General features: G+C 41.1%; 1 protein-coding gene across 1 annotated transcript; it reads right to left on the bottom strand.

Annotated features, from left to right (window-relative positions):
- Window positions 1–6,967: 6,967 nt before the first annotated feature.
- Window positions 6,968–19,288, bottom strand: LOC311426334 (transportin-1-like). The gene is made up of 6 exons (XM_084502780.1): window positions 19,171–19,288; window positions 16,359–16,407; window positions 14,962–15,133; window positions 10,083–10,238; window positions 8,559–8,784; window positions 6,968–7,077 (listed from the first exon to the last, which is right to left on the bottom strand). Exons 1-5 carry the CDS (start codon window positions 19,284–19,286, stop codon window positions 8,684–8,686), a joined length of 594 nt encoding a protein of 197 aa, XP_084358906.1. The 5' UTR covers window positions 19,287–19,288; the 3' UTR covers window positions 6,968–7,077; window positions 8,559–8,683.
- Between the last annotated feature and the right edge of the window lie 1,672 nt (window positions 19,289–20,960).

Raw genomic sequence — 20,960 nt, 5'->3', positions numbered from 1 at the left:
TCAGCTGGTTTCCCTTGATCAACTAGACGGGTGATGTTATCATAAATGTTATCATAAAAGGAAATCAAATTTGTTAGGCATGACCTACCCCTCATGAACCCATGTTGGCTGGGACCAATGACTGCATTGTCCCCCAGGTGCGCTTCAATAACTTCAAGAATCATCTTCTCCATAATTTTACCAGGCACTGACGTGAGACTGACAGGCCTGTAATTGCTAGGGTCTTCTTTCTTACCCTTCTTGAAAACTGGCACAACATTTGCCAGCTTGCAGCCTACTGGGGCCTCTCCAGATTCCCAAGACCATTGAAAAATAATTGAGAGGTCACCCGATGACATTAGCCAGCTCTTTGAGCACCCTGGGATGGATCCCATCCGGACCCATGGACTTGTATGGATCCAGGTGGAGCAGCAAATCTCGCACACGTTCAGGGTCGGTTGGGAGTTTGTCATTCCCACCATCATGGTCCTCCAACTCAGGGCACCCTGGATCCGAAGCCCACCATCAGTGTTGAAGACAGAGGCGAAGAAGACATTAAATGTGTCTGCTTTGCCTATGTCATTGTCTGTGAGGAGACCTTCCCCATCAAGTATCGGACCTATATTTTCTTTGGTCCTCCTTTTTCTGTTCACATATTTTAAAATGCCCTTTTTATTGTCTCTCACAGACATGGCCAGCTTCAACTCTAGTTGGGCTTTGGGCCCACAAATTTTCTCACTACAAACATGAACAGCATCCCTGTATTCCTTCCTCGTCACCTAACCCTCCTTCCAGCAGCCGTACACTTTCTTTTTCCATCTAAGCTCCAGTAGAAGATCCCTGGTCAGCCAGGCCGGCCTTCTGCCCCACCTGCCTGCCTTCCAATACTTTGGAATCACCTGATCTTGTGCTTTTAGGAGGCAGTGCTTAAAGACTGACCAGCACTGATGGATGCCAATGCCTTCAAAAGCAGCTTCCCAGGGGACCTTAGTAACTAGTTCCCTGAGCAGCCTGAAGTCTGCTCTCCCCATATCCAGGGCTGAAGCGTTGGTGGCAGTTTTCCTTCTGTCACCATAAATTCTAAACTCAACCACTTCATGGTCAGTATGACCGAGACAGCTGCCAATTGCCATGTCTCCCACAAGACCCTCTCTGTTTTGCAGCAACAGATCAAGGAGGCCACCTTTCCTAGTTGGCTCCCTTAGCACCTGCACCAAGAAGTTATCATCTAGGTGCTTTACGAACCTCCTGGACTTGCTTGTGTCAGCTGTGTGGTGATCCCAGTTGACATCTGGCAAGTTGAAATCCCCCATAAGGACAAGGGGAGTTGGATCTCGAGGCATCTCGTAGTTCTGCAAAGGATAATTCATAGATGTCGTCATCCTGGCCAGGTGGTCTGTAATAGACTCCCACTATGACATCCCCTTTATTTATTCTTCCCTTAATCCTTACCCAGAGGATCTCAACTTTGCCATTGCCAACTTGAAGTTCAACACAGTCCAGCCCATGCTTCACAGACATCGCCACCCCGCCACCTCACCTACCCTGCCTGTCCCTCCTGAAGAGCCTGTAACCATCCATTGCAGCACACCAGCCACAGGACTCATCCCACCAGGTTTCGCTTATGCCGATGTCGTAGTTGTAGAACTGGGCCAAGACTTCTAGCTCATCCATTTTATTCCTCATACTGCGTGCGTTTGTATAGAAGCACTTCAAATGCGCCTCCCTACATGCAGCACCTTGTGGAGCTGACCGAAGGACCTTATCGGCATACAGTCCCTCTGATTCTAGTGCACCATCCCTTAGCTCATCACCGGCGTGCCATGTTTTATCCCCTTCCCCCTTTTACTCTAGTTTAAAGCCCTATCTATCAGCCCTGCCAACTCCTGAGACAAAATCCTTACCCCCCTCTGAGAGAGGTGCATCCCATCTTGTGCCAGCAGGCCTGGTGTCACGTAGACCTTCCCGTGATCGAAGAACCCAAAGATCTGCAGGTTGCACCAGTCCCGAAGCCACGTATTAATATGATGTGCCCACTTGTCAGCACTGATCCCCCCTATTGAAAGGACAGAGGCAAACACAACCTGTGCCCCTGATCCTTTAAGTAGTCGCCCCAAAGCCCTAAAGTCCCTTTTGATTGATCTTGGACTTCTCGTTGCTACCTCGTCATTACCAGCCTGAAAGACCAGTAGCGGGTAGTAGTCAGTGGGCCGTACCAGTTGCTTGACTTTCTTAGCTAAGTCTCTCACCGGAGCCTCAGGGTGACAACAGACTTCCCTGTCGGTTGGGTCCAGTCGGCATATCGGGCCCTCTGTTCCTTTCAAAAGGGAGTCCCCCATGACAATAATCCTTCTGTCTTTCTTGACAGACAATGTAGCAATGGAGGGGGTAAGTTGCCTTGCCTTAGGCACCCTCTCCAACTGGGACGGGCCTTCGTCTATGTTATAAATGAAGTCTCAACTCAATCTGAATTTTGTAATATTTATAAAACAAATATTTATAAAAGGTATAAAAGGCAAGTAAACAGCGCTGGGTGTGCGGGGAGTCTATGCTCCACCAACACGCACACACGAACATCAAACATTCTAAACATATAGAACATGGCTTTTACATACTAAACCCAAGTATGCCTATACATAGGTACAATCAGGAAAGAACAAACAATCCTTTAAGTTCCGTGACTTAACAGTCTCCATTTTCCATTCCTTTTCTTGATTACAAACAACAGTCTCCATTTTCCATTCCTTTTGAACAATATGTCTCGCTTTAAGTTGTCAAGCAACTCGGTCTTTGGGCCTTATGTATCCCGTTCTTCCCAGATTGAAGAAAAACATATCTATCTCCTTTGCAAGGCCAATGAGGCCTGGGTCAAAAGGCACGTTCAGGTCAGCAGGGGGCGTAACAGCAAAAGCCTTCGATGGCTGTGGCAGCAGAGGGGCCGATGGTGATGGCATAGCAGTCGGATCAGTAAAGGAGCCCGCAGCTCCCTCACTATCTGGCAAGCCACACGTTTGTGATTGTGGCTCCACATGGCTCTTTAAGGCCTCAGAGACTGCTTGCCAGGTGCTGAGCAATCCCAGTCATTTTTAGTTGCAGAGTCCCACACCTTGACCTCAGTTTGGTCCCATATTTCAGGATCATAAACTGTCCGATTGTTAATAAGGAGAATAAGCTGTAAGGTTACCAGGACAGTCTTTGTTCCTAAGGACGTATGATTCCCCATAATGCTCAACTGCTTACCAGCAAGAGGCAGTTGTGTGCACGGGTCCGCTTCTCTCAGCTCGAGCTTCTCTCCAGCTCCAGTGCGCCTGTTTCCAGCAACTTTCTGTACGAGCTTCTCTGAGTGGGGGCGGGGGGGGGGGTTGCTGGTTAGAACAGTTAACATTTATTGTTTAGTGTGGTTTCAAGTGTTAACGAAACGCGGGAAAAGCAATCATGTTTTGTTGCTTTCGGGAACCTTGTGGTGGGCAGAGCATGTGCAGAAGAAGAGGGAGACAGTCGAAGCCGCTCCTGCAGTCTGGAACAAAAGGTTGCTAATGGTGATGGGGAAACCATGAGCCTTTCACCCACAACGACCACCACAAAGAGAATTATAATATGAAGCGAGGATAGGATATCCATATGTATAGGCGTACTCGGGTTTCTTGTAAATATGTAACAGCAATGTCCTATATATATTTGGAAAGTTCGATGGTTGCGTGTGCGTGTTGGTAGAGCATAGACTCCCTGCGCGCCCAGCGCTGTTTACTTGCCTTTTATAAATATTCTTTTATGTTACTAAATTCAGAGTTGAGACTTCATTTATAACAAATTGGTGACCCTGACGTGATCTTCTTGGACTTTGGATCTGCGACCGGTAAAGGGAGGCGCCCCACCTAGTGGCCCTTGCTGATAGCAGTGCTAGAGTTCAACAAGATTTCGAACATAAGAGGCAAGTAAAAAAAAAAAAAAAAAAAAAGAGCTCTCCGTCAGTGACCCGTAGTCTTGCGCGCGAAGACCTGAATGAAGAGGATTTGTGAGTATACCGGTATACCGTTTGGTTGGGTGGGATTTGGCTGTGTGACTGTGTATAAGGGTGTGACTGAGACGGAACGTAGTTCCGAAGCGAGTGCGGAGGTCTTCTAACCGCGGTTCCGATCTCCCGCGAGGGACTCGGCGGGTGAAGGACCGAAGCGATTGTTCTAGGACTTCGTGGGTGGGTTAACCACTTGCAAGACACCTCTACACAAACACAGCCAGGGATTCGGAACCTCTTTAAGGTTTCCAGGGATTTGGAACTTATTTTAAGCTTCCAGAGATTCGGCCAGGGATTTGGAACCTCTTAGAGGATTCCAGAGATTCGGAACCTCTTTAAGGGTTTCAGGGATTCGGAACTTATTTGAAGGTTCCAGGATGGGTCTGGGGGAAAGTAGATTCTCCAACCTGGGAGACTCAGAGAACCCAGACATTCCACCAGAAAGCCCATTAGGGATAATGTTAAAATATTGGGATGTTTGGGAATCGATGAAAGGAAAAAATAAAGAGAAAATGGCTCAATTTTGTATGATAAAATGGCCAAAGGAACCTTTAAGGCCACATGTTTTTTGGCCATTTTTTGGATCCTTTGAGGATTGGGTGTGTCAGGCATTAAACCACTATGTTAACTCTAAGGAGCCTTTTAACCAAGAAGAAAGCAATTATGCAGCTCTGTGGGTAGGAGCCTCAAACGCATTTCCCCCAAAACAAATATTTGCTTTAAATACAAGAACTGACAGGGGAAAGGAAGAATGGGGACCTCTGGATAATATACCCCCTCCCTATTCATGGCAACCAGAACCGCCACATTTTGAAAGTCGATTGCCCACGGCCTGTTCTCTATCCCTCTCCTCCTGCACAAAGGACTAGAAGTAAGATAAGAGCCACAGAAAGGGAGGAAAGTGAAACACGAGGCCGGACTGATGATTTAGGAGGCCTTTACCCTTTGAGGGAGGTACCCCTTGGGGGGAACCAGGGGGGAATAGGGTTTGTAGTGGTTCCTTTGAACACGTCAGATGTAAGAAATTTTAAGAAGGAAATGGGAAACCTTTTAGATGACCCTTTAGGAGTTGCCGAAAGATTGGACCAGTTCCTAGGTCCAAACACGTATACCTGGGAAGAAATGCAGTCCATATTAGGAATCCTCTTCACTACAGAAGAAAGAGGAATGATCAGGCAAGCAGGAATGAGACTGTGGGAAAGACAAAATCAGGGAGGTCCTCCAGGGGATGTGAAATGGCCAAATACCAACCCTAACTGAGATCATCAGGCTGCTCAGGGGAGGCAAAATATGAGGGATCTTAGGACCATAATGATACAAGGGATAAAGGAATCGGTTCCAAGGGGACAAAATATAAATAAAGCTTTTAACGAGTGTCAGTGCAGAGATGAATCTCCAACTGAATGGTTAGACAGGCTGAGAAAAAGCCTTCAGATGTACTTGGGTATAGATACTGATTCCCCTGCAGGAGGGGCACTGTTGAGAACCCAGTTTGTAGCAAAATCCTGGGAAGACATCCGAAAGAAATTGGAGAAACTTGATGATTGGCATGAAAAAGGATTAGAAGAATTATTGAGGGAAGCAGAAAAGGTCTATGTGAGGAGAGATGGGGAAAAACAGAAGGCAGATAGTGATGAAAAATTCAGAGTTGAGACTTCATTTGAGACTTGAGACAAAAGGAATGGAAAATGGAGACTGTTAAGTCATGGAACTTAAAGGATTGTTTGTTACCTTTTCTGATTGTACATATGTATAGGCATACTTGGGTTTAGTATGTAAAAGCAATGTTCTGTATATTTAGAATCTTTGATGTTCATGTGTGCGTGTTGGTGGAGCATAGACTCCCCGTACACCCAGCGCTGTTTACTTGCCTTTTATGAATATTTGTTTTATAAATATTACAAAATTCAGATTGAGTTGAGACTTCATTTATAGCAAAACGTATCAAAAGATCCATCAGATGTTGTCAGCTAATGCTATGTCCAAAGACAGACTATTCTAAGTGACTAAAGAAAGTCCCACCATCAGCAGGATCTTGCATTTAGCTTCCTTCCTTCAGGTGCTGTCAAGTGTTAAGCTGACCAGGGCCAGAGAGAGATTGAAAAAAAGGTCCTTTGATAGTATCGGGTCTTGGACAGCAAGTAAAATACCATGGAAACAACCCAAACTGTTTTATTCTAGCGTGCCTGTGCCATGTGAAGCACTACATAGAAATAAAACAAATTTCAATAGCTGTCATAAGAAGATGCACACAACACATACGCATATGCTATTAATAAACAAATGTATGCTACAAAACAAAAACAAAACAAAACAAAAAAAATGTTTTTTTTGCCCATGTTGTGTGTTATCTGTGCTTTGTCCAAAGTATTCTGTGTTTATACATAAATTTGCATGTCTATTGTACTCTCTGATAAAGCAATTTCTACCGATGATGTGCTCTACTACACTGGAAAAGGGACACACAGAACAGCTTAGCTATACTGAAAGCGGTTACCCCCCCAAAAAAACAACAAAACAAAACAAAACAACCACCACTCATTAGAAATTAGCACACATTGCACCAATTTCTATGAAGTCCTATTTAACATTTATATTGATATACATATCTCCTCTGAGCTGAAAAATTGAGAACAGGAAAAAAAATCATGATGAAAAGCACATTTCACAAGCCACCACATACACAGACATTTATTAAAAATGGAAAGTATTTGTATAATAGTAGAATAATTGTGTATTAGGCAAGGCAGTCTATGTATTTTACATGTATATATTTAGTATTATCAAAATCCACGCAGAAAGATCAGCATTTCTCTTTTGTAACATGTAAAGCACATTGCAATAACCACTGAGCCAGTTTTTCAATATATGATAAGTGCTTTTACAGAACATAAGGTATACTCACTGGTTTACATGTATTTAGATGATGTCCTACAGAATCTGCTAGAGTTCCTATAGCATCATAAAGAATCAGCAGGTTTTTATGCTGGTATTTACTAAATGCGAAGACCAAAGTATCAAGTATATATGCAAGATCAGGAACAAGCTCTGTACAAGCCTCTTCTTCTAGAGTAGCAAATGCACTTAAGGACCAAAACAAACAAAACAAATAAACAAAACCCACGAAAACACAACAGGTCAGTCAGTACCTTGAAAAACAACACCACCCCAAAACACCCCACACTACCCATTTCTGTTTAAACATAAAATTGTATTTAGTTCTCAAATTCATCCAAGGTATGTTTTTAAAATGGTATTACTGAGGTAATCTCATTCTATTTTGAACAAACACATAAGGATTCAGCTCTTAAACTGTGATCAAGAAAATTCAAAAATATTCCTGTTATGTGTACACAGGAAGCCCACCCCATTCCCCCCCAGCATTACTATACATAAGTTGCAATGTATTAATTGCAATAGTAGGAACCATAACAACAAATGCTTATTTCAGCTAAAAACAGCTCACTATATTTAATGTCTACTGCTGCAGCTGCATCTAGAAGCCCCAGTGCTGTTGTGCCAGTACAGCACCAATATCAGACTGTATTCTCAGCAGTTAACTACATAGAAAAACAGACACAAAGGCATGGAAAACTAGAAGCAAAGACAGCTGACAAACAATTTTAGCCAGCCTTGGTCAATGCACAAATCATGACATCATGGAAACTTTACAGCTCCTTTGTCAAGTGTTAAATAAGCATTAAACAAAACAAAACAAAAAAAAAAAACAACAAAGCAAACAAAAGTCCCCAGTATGTGCCACTTCAGAGAAACAATAAAATATGAGGTGAACAAGCTCCTACTTAGCCCTCTACCAAGTACACAAATGCCTTTTTCTTAACAGTGCAACTGTGAACGCTTTGAGTGACTAGCATTATTTTATTTATTCTTTTATTATATTATTTTGAAGTATTCTTTCAGAAAGGCATAGAACGTGAGCAGGAAAACATGTTTCAATATCTTTTTGGGTACCCCCAACTAAAGGAGCAGTTTCTCAGTAGCACAGAAATGAAAGTTAGGCATCTGAGATGATACAGAAGATAGTGATGAAAACATATAGTATCCTACAACCAATTTTCAATATAGTAGACTAATGATCCGTGCAGCTATTTACTATAAGGATGCAGGTTGTTTTTGCTCCTCTCCAAGAAGTATTGCTAAATTATATTGCTATTTATAAAGCTAGTATGTTTTGACTTGACATTTTGCAGCCACTCACCGAGGTGATCGGCTCCAGGGCAGACACATTCTGCAGTGGAGCGGGGCATCGAGGTGGGCAGGGCTTTTTTTCTGGCATTGAGGCAGCTGAGGGAGCTGCTGGGACCCTTGACTTATTACAACTCAAGAGTAATTTGTGACTACTCAAGAAACAGCTGAACCTACTCAAGTTAAAAATAAAATAAAATAAAATAAAATAAAATAAAATAAAATAAAATAAAATAAAATAAAATAAAATAAACACTAGAAATGAAGTCATGCATTCATTGATAAAGGCATTAAAATATCTTTCCATAAAAAAGCAGTGTCATGAACAGTACTTTTTGGTTTTGAAGCTTTGGCTTACCTGCAGGCAGCTTCTTGTACTCTCTTGTTGCTATCCAGGATATGCTTTAGCAACTCAGTCATTAATGGCTTCAAGTATGTGTCTGGGTGTTGACTAACTACCCAGTGTGCATAGCGACTAAGAGTCTAGCATGTAATGGAGCGCACAAGAGCCTTTTTGTTGGAAAGGCACTGAATAAGGTGAGGGATCAGCTCAGGAAGATATGCAATCATACCCTGCATGCAGCCTATAAGGAAAAAATATAGTTATTGCAGTACCAGAACCAAAACTTTTTTTTTTTTTTTTTTTTTTTATTTCCTAGAAGGGACATATTTTCATTCTTTATCATGTAGCAATACATTTTAACAATATACAAAGCAATCCTAAGTCCTAAAAAGAAACCTTACCATAAACAATAAATAAAATCTACAATCACATTTATATTAACTTCAACCATATTTCTACTTCAGTGTTTTGCCAATCTCTAGAAATACTGTTTTATTAAATGGATTACAACACGTAGATCTAAGTAAAATGAGTTTATAAAATTTGCATGTCCTACATCAGTCAACTCAGTGACTAAAACAAGTAGAGAAAAATTTGACCTTTATAACAAATAATCACATCATTTAAAAGGATTCATTGAGAAATCTAATTTTCTTGTCTTCTCCTAGCATCACACAAATACTGAGCAGCAATAAAAGCTACACCTTTCAAGTCAACAAGGGCAGTAATACACTTGCTAGAAGAACTTTTACCTTGCTTGTCTTGAAATCAAAATCAACAAAAGTTTTCTAGCAACAAAGAAAAAGGCACTGTGAAAAAGAAAGATAATCCAGGAATGGACCCAAATGTATTCCTTCATTTTGCAAAATGGACATAGATGATAGAAATACAGACAGAAGGCCAAGCTTGTGACTAAGAACAAAGAAATAGAAGTTATCACAGAATCATAGAATGGCTCGGGTTGGAAGGGACCTCATAGATCATCTAGATCCAACCTCCCTGACATAGGCAGGGATGCCACCCACTAGATCAGGGTGCCCAGGGCCTCATCTAACGTGGTCTTGAACACCTCCAGGGATGGGGCATCCACAGCCTCTCTGGGTAGCCTGTTCCAGTGCCTCACCACCCTCTGAGTGAAGAATTTCCTCCTAACCTCTAATCTAAATCTCCTCTCTTTTAGTTTAAAACCACTCCCCCTTGTCCTGTCATTTTTTTGCATGAGCAAAGAGTGGCTCTCCATGTTTTTTAAAAGTCCCCTTTATGTACTGAAAGGTCGCAATGAGGTCTCCTCGGAGCCTTTTCTTCTTTAGGTTGAACAGCCCCAGCTCTGTCAGCCTTTCTTCATAGGAGAGGTGCTCCAGCCCCCCCCAGTCATCTTTGTGGTCCTACTCTGGACCCGCTCTAACAAATCAATAGCCTTCTTGTGCTGGGGGCTCCAGACCTGGATGCAGTACACAAGTAAATGCACCTAGAATGAATCACAGAGCTACTTTAGAGCTAATTAAAAACACAGCAATCTGATACGCACTGCTGCCTTACCTTCAGCAATTGCTCCAAGCACAAGAATACCAGATTCTTTAACTACCCATTCTGGATGGAAGAGCAGTTCCTTCAAAAGAGGCAAGATGTATGGCAGAAGTTCATCATGTACATGTACATTGGCCAGGACATCTAAAGCAGCAGCAGAACATTTCCCTGAGGGGAATCAACAGCAAGAATCTCTGCTTATTATACAACCAGTTGTAGTTAGTATAATTCTTATTTTAACTTTGAGCCGCCAGTGAAGTCTCAGGGCATTAGAAAGAAGGATACTTCCATTTCATTACAATACATGGTGATCTACTGTGTGCTGGTGAAAAGCTACAGCTACCAGTTTTGCAGTATTTAGAATAACCACTAAAAAGACATATACACTGGGGAAGTTGAAACTCTCACTTACAGGAACCACACAATCATATTGCAACATTGCATACACTATGTAATTTCAGGATGGTGTAACACTAAGGAAGAGGTAAGGTCTGTGACATGAATGTAACATACTGGAGAAACTAAGGAGTGATGACCTAAAAAAAATTAGCATTTGATTGAAACAAAAATGTTCAAACACGATCCATGTTTCAAACCAAATTAAAGTAAAAATAAATTAATAAAAAAAATAATAAAAATCAGTCTCTACAGACTGAAAGGAATCCATCAGCCTCTGTTCTGAGCTCTTATACATTATTGCTTTTTTCTGATGCACCAGTACAAAGAACACCTCAAAAATAATTTGAAAGCTTTTAATCTTGTGTTTTTACCAAATAAAAACACATAAAAGAAAAATCAGTAACAACTTCAAAATATGATTAAGAAATCCTTACTATTTTTCTGCTGTGGTGTTATGTCTACAAAAACAATTCTAAGATTGTTTTGTAAAGAAACTTTGTATTATAGAATTTATACTGCTTTTTTTTTGGTTATTAAAATCTCGGGTCCTTATTAATCTCTTAGAAATGGTGCAAATGGAACAAAATTACACACTAGACAGATATCAGGCAAAACATACATAGCATACAGAATCACACACAGAATCACAGAATTTCTAGGTTGGAAGAGACCTCAAGATCATCGAGTCCAACCTCTGACCTAACGCTAACAGTCCCCACTAAACCATATCCCTAAGCTCTACGTAACATGCAGAAATCCTAAAATGGACCTGAACTGTTAGTAGACCCAAATATGACACAGATAAGTTTCAGCCGGGAGGAAGGAACTATTAGAATAGATAATAAATATTAACCTTTCTGCTCTGCTCCTAGATGAGGTCCAACAGATTTGCATGAATCAAAACATAAACCCTCAACACAGAGCACATCTCAATTACAAAATAATAAACATCACCAACTCTCAACAAAGATCAATACATGCTGTTATTAGCTAAGGCTGTTTCAGCTTTCTACTAGAGGCAAAAAATGGAGGGCTCCCATAATTAATTACCAGGTGTAATTAGTAAACAATGCTGTTAACTGTTAGGCTGCACTGATGTTTCCTTTCTGTTCAAACTGGAAATCAAATATACAACAGAGGCTAAGAAATAGGGCACGAAATTCTGAATTTCAGATAATCCGAAATCTCTCGAGCCCAGATGACATATTTCAATACAGATTTCCCCAACTGTTCTGCTCTTTCTCTTTCAGGCTACCACTCACAGTAGCTTTAGCTTCCTTGCCATTTTAATCAAAACTCTGGACCACAGGGCATTCTCTGTCAATTTCAACTATGATTTTCAGGAAATATGTATTTAATTCTGCAATCTCTACACACAACAGTGACAACAACAGTGTTATGAATCTAAAAAATAACTAATAAGAGAATTTATAAAAATAAGCATATTTATGCCCATATTTTCTTCAAAAATAATAATGTATTGTTTTTACATGGCAAGGGTTTGGTAGCAGGGGGCTGTAGAGGTGGCCTCTAAGAAACAGCCCTGCAGCCACCAAGGTGTGTGAAGGAGGGGGAGGAGGTACTCCAGGTGCCAAAGTAGAAGTTCCACTGTGGCCTGTGGAGAGGACCATGGTAGAACAGGCTATCCTCCTGCAGCCCACGGTGTACCACGGTGGAGCAGATTTCCACACTGCAGCCCATGGAGGAGCCCATCGTAGAGCAGGTGGATCTGACCTGAAGGAGGCAGCAGCCCATGTTGAGCCCCTGATGGAGCAGACTCCAGGCCAGACCTCTAGCTCATGGAGAGGAGCCCACACATGAGCAGGTGACCTGGCAGGAGCTACTGCCTGTGGGGGACCCAAGGTGGAGCAGCGTGCTCCTGATGGATATACCCCGTGGTACGGACCCATATCTGGAGCAGTTCTTGAAGAGCTGCTGCCTGTGAGAAGTCCACGCAGGATCAGTTCGGGAAGGACTGCATCCCGTGGGATTAACCCCATGTTGGAGCAAGAGAAGAGAGTGACTGTGAAGGAGTGGCAGAGAGGAAGTGCTATAGACTGACCACAACCCCCATTCCCCTGTGCTGCTCAGGGGAGGAGGTTGAAGAGGGTGGAGGGGGGAGGGAAGGTATTTTTAGTTTCTCACTGTTCTAGTCTGCTAGTGATAGGTAATAAATTATATTAATCTTCCTATGCTGAGTCTGTTTTGCCTGTGACAATAATTGGTGAGTGATCACCCAGTCCTTATCTCAACCTTTGAGCCTTTACCATCATATTTTCTCCCCTGTTTTCTTTTAGGAGGGGGAGCAAGAGAGCAGTTGTGGTGTAGCTCAACTGCCCAGCAGGGTAAAACCACCATAAATAATTTAAAAATTTAGATATGTGCCAAATTTTTTTGATCCATAAACTTCAAGGTACATTCATCTGTTATGAAAACTCAAGGCTCTGTAAGAAAAAATAAAAATTATGTGGACGAATCATCTAAATTTCAAAACTGAAAAAAGGGTTCTTTAGGGAAGAAACTTTCCTGTAATATGTATTTCATGATACAGTGAGAAGAAAAAAAAAAGTGCAAGGACAAGTTGAAGTACAATTGTTGAGAACCTTCTGAACCAGAACTGAGGCAGCCACCAAGATCAGGCATTTCATTTCTATGGCTTCTCAGGGACTGAATGAAGTAGTTCAAAATCACATTATTAAGTTGTCAAAAAAAACCTACAGTATGATTTCCTATTAATATAAGTAAATCTAATTATAGATTTTATAGATTCATAAAGAACACATATTTTCTCAAGTTAATCCACATCAAATATAAATTTCTAATGGCCCCAAGCAGTCATACTTCCTCACTTTATCTAAAGGATCATAACTGAGAAGTCAGCTCTTGGACTGGAAATAACCCTTCAGCAACAATATGAAGTTTAACAAGAGCAAGTGCCAGATTCTGCACCTGGGAAGGCACAACCCTGGTTATACATACAGACTGGGGGACGAGATGCTGGAGAGCAGCCCTGCAGAAAGGGATCTGGGAGTTTTGGTTGATAGCAAGCTGAACATAAGCCAGCAGTGTGCCTTGGCAGCCAGGAGGGCCAACCCTATCCTGGGGTGCATCAAGAACGGCATTGCTAGCTGGTCAAGGGAAGTGATTGTCCTGCTCTACTCTGCACTGGTGCAGACTCACCTTGAGGACTGTGTGCAGTTTTGGGCACCACAGTATAAGAAAGACATAAAGTTGTTAGAGAGTGTCCAAAGGAGGGCTACAAAGATGGTGAAAGGTCTAGAGGGGAAGATGTACGAGGAGTGGCTGAGGTCACTTGGTTTGTTCAGCCTGAAGAAGAGAATACTGAGGGGAGACCTCATCACAGTCTACAGCTTCCTCATGAGGGGGAGCAGAGGGGCAGGTGCTGATCTCTTCTCTCTGGTGACCAGTGATAGCACCCAAGGGAACGGTTTGAAGCTGTGACAGGGGCGGTTCAGGCTGGATATCGGGAAAAAGTTCTTCACCGAGAGGATGGTCAGGAATTACAACAGGCTCCTCAGAGAAGTGGTCATGGCACCAAGCATGCTGGAGTTTAAGAAGCATTTGGACAACACTCTCAGACACATGGTCTGATTTTTTGGGTGGTCCTTTGGGGACCCAGGAGTTGGACTCGATGATCCTCATGGGTCCCTTCCAACTTGGGATATTCTATGATAACCCACTTGAGAATGTGTTCTACGTTTTCAGGTGGTCAGCACTAGAACCAACAAAAAAGACGGTGTGACAGCTACATATCTATCTCATGTGGAAGCAGATAGTCAGAAGACAAATCCTTGCCTGTTCCAGAATGAGGCTGCTTGCAAAGTATATTTAAATCAGATTTGCCAAAATTCTGCTTGTTGTCTGCTATCACTGAACTTAAATAATAATAATAATAATAATAAAAATTCCTAAAGATCCTATGACATATACACAGACCATCAAAACTATGGTTTCCTCACAGCTATCTCCAACTCTTCATAACTGAGGTACTATGTTCTGGTTAGAAGCAAACTTCTCATCAGTAGCCAGTTTCAGAGTGTAGACTGAAGTAAAAGAAAGCACTATTTAAGCTTCCCCCAGCTATGAACAATGTGTAAGAACTTTTTTTTTTAAAGGTAAAGCTAAACAGGTGATCTATGATTTGTGTTATATGATTTGTATTATTCTGTAGAATTAAAATTCTAACTCCAAAGCATCTGTTAAATTACATCCATTATGTTTGCAGCTCCATCTGCCATATTCACAATAAGAAATAAGCTTACAGATAGCAAGCTTTTCTCAATGCAGTTATATAGTTCAAATATCATCTGAAAGAACACCCCCCCAAACCACCAATTATATCAGGAGATGATTCTTTTTCTGTTTTTCTGTTCAAAAGCAAAGTTTCTGTATTCCTATACAAAGTCCTATTTTTACTGTGGGATTTTTTTTAGTTATATTTTAAAACATTTTACACATTACTTTGACATACTTAAATTCCAGTCAGAAATAGTATCATCATCATCATCAAGTTCATCATCATCATTGTCATCATCTTCAATACCATCTTCTTCATGTTGCTGAGCCATTGTCCGTGAACGATGAAAACGAGGTCTTATGTCCTGTTCACTATCTGGAATAGCTTCATCTTCTTCAATATCCCCCTGTCATCAAAATATTTCATCAGTGTAACTATATTGCTTAAGGAAGTTAAGAACGCAGTATAAATTTCAGTTCAGAATTTCATAACCACATGAAAGATTCACCTCCCACTTGTGCTACCCAGCTAACTAAAAATGTTATTATTCCTGCATTCTGCTACAGTATTTACCAGAAAATAACAGGGGAAAAAAAAAAAAAAAAAAGCAAGAGAGTTAAGCTCACATAAAAGCACAAAGTATCTGTCTTGTTAAGAAATCACTCTCAATGTGAATGAATTGGAAAGAAGTGATAGAGAAATTCTGGTACAGAGGCATATCCTAAAACACTGTGATGGAAAAAGTGTAGTTCAGTCTAGAAGGGCATTAGAACTAATTCTGAACATTTTTTTTAGGCTGCATTGTTACAATAGTTCTTGGGTAAAAGTATCCCAGCTCTGCCTAAGTTGGGTGAGAGAAGGTCAGGGCAAAGCAGGAAACGCCATGGATTATTTTCCAACAAGCATGGTAACAGTTAGCATTCAGTAGTTGGAACAGCACACCTTGCCCCAGAAAGATAATTCTCCATTGAACAGATGGAAGACTGGGTCTGGCCTACCAGCTGAATCATTCCGATTTACAGGTGTGTTCATTTGACTGGGCTCAAGTTATTTTTCTTTATAGAGGCTTGTATGGTGTTAAGTTTTGGATTTGTGATGAAAATAGTGCTGATACACACCAATGTTTTAGTTGTTGCTGAGCAGTGCTTACACAGAGTCAAGGACTCTCATGCTTCTCATGCTACCCTGCCAGCAAGGACGCTGGGGGTACACAAGAAGCTGGGAGGGGACACAACCAGGAGAGCTGATCTAAACTGTCTAAAGGGCTATTTCTTACCATATGATATCATGCTCAACAATAAAACTGGAGGGAATTAGCCGGGGTGTTACCATTGTTTGGGGCCTGGCTGGTCATTGGTGAGCTGGTGGTGAGCAAATGCATTGTGCATTACTTGTTTTGTTTTTCCCTTTGGTTGGGGGGGTTACTGTTTTTTTGCCCCCCCCCCCCCCCCAACTGTCTTTATCTCAACCCCACAAGTTTTCTCACTTTTGCCTTTCTGATTCTCTTCCCCACATCCAGCTAGCGTGAGCAAGAGGCTGTGTGGTGCTTAGCTGCCTACTGGGTTTAAACCATAACAACAGGTCAGAAGCTAAGCAGATATTCCCACAGAGCAAAAGAAATCAATGCTCACCTTCAGCAAAATAATATCTATCTCTGAATATCTCATACCATTTATCAGCCTGCAAAGAAATATTGATACATTTCAAAATAATACATAAATAAGGCAAGCTAATTTTCAGTTATCTGGGCCATAATTTTGATTGTAATTATCCCCCCCCCAATTAAAAAACAAAACAAAACACACAAACCACAAACTAAAAAACACAACAAAAGAAAAGAAAAACCCACAACTTCACCCTGATAACAAAAGCTAGTACCTAAACTAAGTTTCACTTCATTAAGTTCATCAATACTTTGTAATCTGCAGAAGTGTTAATTTAACAAGCTTTCTAACTAGAGGCAGACAGGTGGCACAACTGAGTTTTACACTTTAAAAACAGGATATTTTTCCATAAGATCAAACTTATTCTGAAACACCTTTCAGATATTGTCTAAAGCTTTTCAGTAATAATTCAAACTCTCATAATATGCTTGATAAATAAGTTGGTTCTCTCCAATAGTACTTGTCACTTTATTTTTGGCTGAGGACCCTATCTCAATACTGAAAGATGGAAGTTTTCACCTTCTGTGATTACTTTGAAGTATCACTCCTTAAGGCAAGTCCCCAACATAGAAATCTTGACTAATCTATATGAGAACTTCACTTAGTTATTAAACTGTTAATAGCTATGAGACTCCAACTGTAAAAAACTGAAAAAGTACTAGGGGGAAAAAAGGCAAATAGTTTACATGAAAAATATATTCACCACAACAAAATCTATAAAAATAAACATTATGTATTACAAATCAAATCAATCTAATAAAATCACCATGGACTGACTCAGCACGTGTGACAGACTCAGTCCCTGTACATTCTGAAACTGAGGAGTAATCAGGCCAGCAATAACATTCACACATTTCAATGGTATGTTACTTTCTGAACTTTTAATGAAAGAATACTAAGTATTCAGATTAATACCAATTTGCTGGCATTTCTGCAACATACTTCATGAAGTACGCAGAAGCTATGTATTTTGTAAGAAAGCCTACAGGAGCAAAATGGAACAAGAAATTAGATTTCACATAAACAGGTTTTTAGAAGATCTTGCCCCACCCTTAATTTAATATAAAAATTTTTGAGGTTGTCATCAAGTATTGACAGACTTTCAGAGCGCCCTATTCAAACTGGACTCATCAACAAACAAGTTGCTTGCAATAAACATAACATTGAAAGATCATGAGAGAAATTTCACATTACTCATCTGTTTTCCAAGAAATTTAAAAGCTTCTTAAAAAAAAAAAAATCAACCATAAAGCTCTTGCAATGTCAAGAGAGGTTAAAATTTCATACTACTCACCTTCTCAGTGTAAATATGATGTGTAGTGGGAAGGGGGGTGAGTAGAATCAAGAATTATACTATCATTCTTTTGTCTTTTGAGCTACGGGAGTAGGAATTAAGTAAAATCATTTTAAAACTTAAAAATCATTTCTCATAACATTATTTTCCCTGTTTTCAACCCCTACTTTCAGTGCTAAAAAATATGTTTTAATCTCAATTCTCTACTTTCTGATTGCTTATAAAAACTGAAATTTTGTTGATTTTTTAAATTGCTTCTCATCTAAAATTCTCATTTCTGTCAAAAAGAAAGCATCTTTACTCTCAACATCTTGAGAGTAAGAACAGAATCACAGACAGAACTGCCCTAGTATTTTCAAAAAACTTCCATGCATACATAAAAAAACAGTCTCCATTTACTGGGAACATTGAAGAATCCATTAATTATTACAAAAGACTTCAGATTAGTATGAAACAAGCTACAAACACTGCTGCAGACATGCAGATGTATAAATCTCAAACATGGATATTCATTTCCATTCAATCTAGGACCTACATTTTGAGGCTTATAATAACTTTTTAGAACTTACAAAACACTACAGGCAATCTGGTCTGAAGAAGTATAAAGGAACACATTATACATGCTTTGTTCAAGCCTAAATTGCAGTGACAATTAATACAAAATTGATTCCTAGTTCTAAGTGATCTTATGTCATTTTGTTATGTTTATAAAGATGGGCATGACTGTGCACCCAGAAGCATTGCACAGTGATCCCCAAAATGGCAGTCATCAAGTTTATGTGTACTGTGTTATGCCAGATATTATAGGCAATGTCACGTGGAGATCACAGAATCACAGAATTTCTAGGTTGGAAGAGACCTCAAGATCATCGAGTCCAACCTCTGACCTAACACTAACAGTCCTCCACTAAACCATATTGCTAAGCTCTACATCTAAACGTCTTTTAAAGACGTCCAGGGATGGTGACTCCACCACTTCCCTGGGCAGCCCATTCCAATGCCTAACAACCCTTTTGGTAAAGAAGTTCTTCCTAACATCCAACCTAAAACTCCCCTGGCACAACTTTAGCCCATTCCCCCTCGTCCTGTCACCAGGCATGTGGGAGAACAGACCAACCCACACCTCGCTACAGCCTCCTTTAAGGTACCTGTAGAGAGCAATAAGGTCGCCCCTGATGTTTGAGCTTAAACACACATTATATCTTTGTATCCATTTGATGCTTAACAGGCTGTTAAGCCTGAGGTAAAACACCACAGTGACAGAGTTAGGTTGCTTCTGGAGCTAGCTGGGTAAGAAATTCTCATAAGTCTTTTCAACGAACTGTGCTACAAACATTTTTACTAAGTAGAAGAACTAGCTACAGGAAATCTCTTCTAAAGATGCTGCAAGCTAGATACAATCTTTATAAGAGTAACTAAGAACAAGTCAATTGAAGTTTAAAGATGACTATAAAAAAAAAAAGAGTTGTAATTACTTATACTTACTTAGTAAGATGCCGACATAATACATCTTTACAAATGGGCTGTTCAGTCAAAGTCAGCCAAAACTCACAAGCTTCCAAAGCACCATTTTCATCTTGGTCCTGGGTCCTTTGAAGCATGTACTACACAATATAGAAACAAATTACTTGTATAAGATAGAAGTTTTAAGTACCCAGAAGCTACCAACATTGCAAAGTGTGTTTGCAAAAACAGAGTATGCCACCATAACAACTTTGTTTTTTGGGGAAAGGGGGAGAAAGATACTTAAGAGACTACTTAAGGCTATGGTAAGAATAAGCTAAGGAACTTCTTTCTTAATCCTAGATGATTCAGATTCTAAACTCCTTCATTGTTTAAGTGAGAACATTATTACCAATGGACAGAAATATGAACAGCCCATGTCCTAACTGAAACCAGGACATATATCCACCCCTTATCCCATACCATTTACGTCATGCTCAGGTTACACTCTTTCCAATACATTCTGATTAATCACCATTTTCATCTATGGTATATAGTAATCATAGTAGTGATGACACTCACTCAATGCCATGTTCTTTGGCCCAAGTGTCTATAAGGTTGTTTCGGAAATGAATCCCATTGTCTGACTCTATTCTTTCTGGGGTGCCATGTCGCCATAGGACTTGCTTTTCAAGGCCCAGGATAGTGTTCCGGGCGGTGGCAGGAGGCACAGGATATGTTTCCAGCCATCCGGTGGTTGCTTCCACCATTGTAAGTACATGGTGCTTGCCGTTGAGGGTTTGAGGGAGTGTGATGTAATCAATCTGCCAGGCCTCTCCATATTTATATTTCAGCCATCGTCCTCCATACCAAAGAGGCTTTGGCCGTTTGGCTTGCTTGATTGCTGCACGTTTCACAGTCATGAATAACCTGTGCTACAGCGTCTACGGTCAGGTCCACCCCTCGATCACGAGCCCATCTGTATGTTGCATCTCTACCTTGATGGCCTGAGGTGTCATGGGCCCATCGGGCTATAAATAATTCACCTTTATGCTGCCAATCCAGGTCCACCTGAGCTACTTCAATCTTAGTAGCCTGATCCACCTGCTGGTTGTTTTGATGTTGTTCAGTAGCCCGATTCTTGGGCACATGAGCATCACGTGGCGTACCTTTACAGCCAGGTTCTCTACCCGAGCAGCAATATCTTGCCACAATGCAGCAGCCCAGATGGGTTTGCCCCTGCGCTGCCAGTTGTTTTGCTTCCATTGCTGTAACCATCCCCACAGGGCATTTGCTACCATCCATGAATCAGTGTAGAGATAAAGAACAGGCCACTTTTCTCATTCGACAATATCTAAAGCCAGCTGAACAGCCTTCACTTCTGCAAACTGATTCGATTCACCTTCTCCCTCAGCTGCTTCTGCAACTCGTTGTGTAGGACTCCATACAGCAGCCTTCCATCTCCTATGCATCCCCACAATACGACAGGACCCATCAGTGAACAGGGCATACTTTCAGGTAGCTTGTACAGTGGGGCTTCTTCAGCACGACCCACCTCCTCCTCTGATGATATACCAAAGTATTTGCTTTCTGGCCAGTCCATAATCACTTCCAATATTCCTGGGCGACTGGGGTTTCCTATTCGAGCCCGCTGAGTAATCAGTGCAACCCACTTGCTTCATGTAGCATCAGTTGCATGATGTGTAGAGGGGACCCTTCCTTTGAACATCCAGCCTAGTACCGGCAGTCGGGGTGCTAGGAGGAGCTGCGCTTCAGTACCGACCACCTCCGAAGCAGATCGAACTCCTTCATATGCTGCCAATATCTCCTTT

Source organism: Aythya ferina, assembly GCF_964211825.1.
Source record: "Aythya ferina genome assembly, chromosome: W".
Taxonomy (NCBI): Eukaryota; Metazoa; Chordata; class Aves; order Anseriformes; family Anatidae; genus Aythya; species Aythya ferina.
The sequence above is the reverse complement of the archived record's forward strand: the minus strand, read 5'-3'. Positions and strand labels throughout refer to the sequence as shown.

Bases quoted from the DNA above. Each gene is read 5' to 3' on its own strand.
- LOC311426334 (XM_084502780.1), bottom strand. From the start codon at position 19,286: ATGCTTCAAAGGACCCAGGACCAAGATGAAAATGGTGCTTTGGAAGCT. The intron at 16,408-19,170 runs GTAAGTATAAGT...ATTTCTTTGCAG, and splicing joins TTATGTCGGCATCTTACTAA to GCTGATAAATGGTATGAGAT. The intron at 8,785-10,082 runs GTAAGGCAGCAG...TTTTCCTTATAG, and splicing joins GCTTGGAGCAATTGCTGAAG to GCTGCATGCAGGGTATGATT.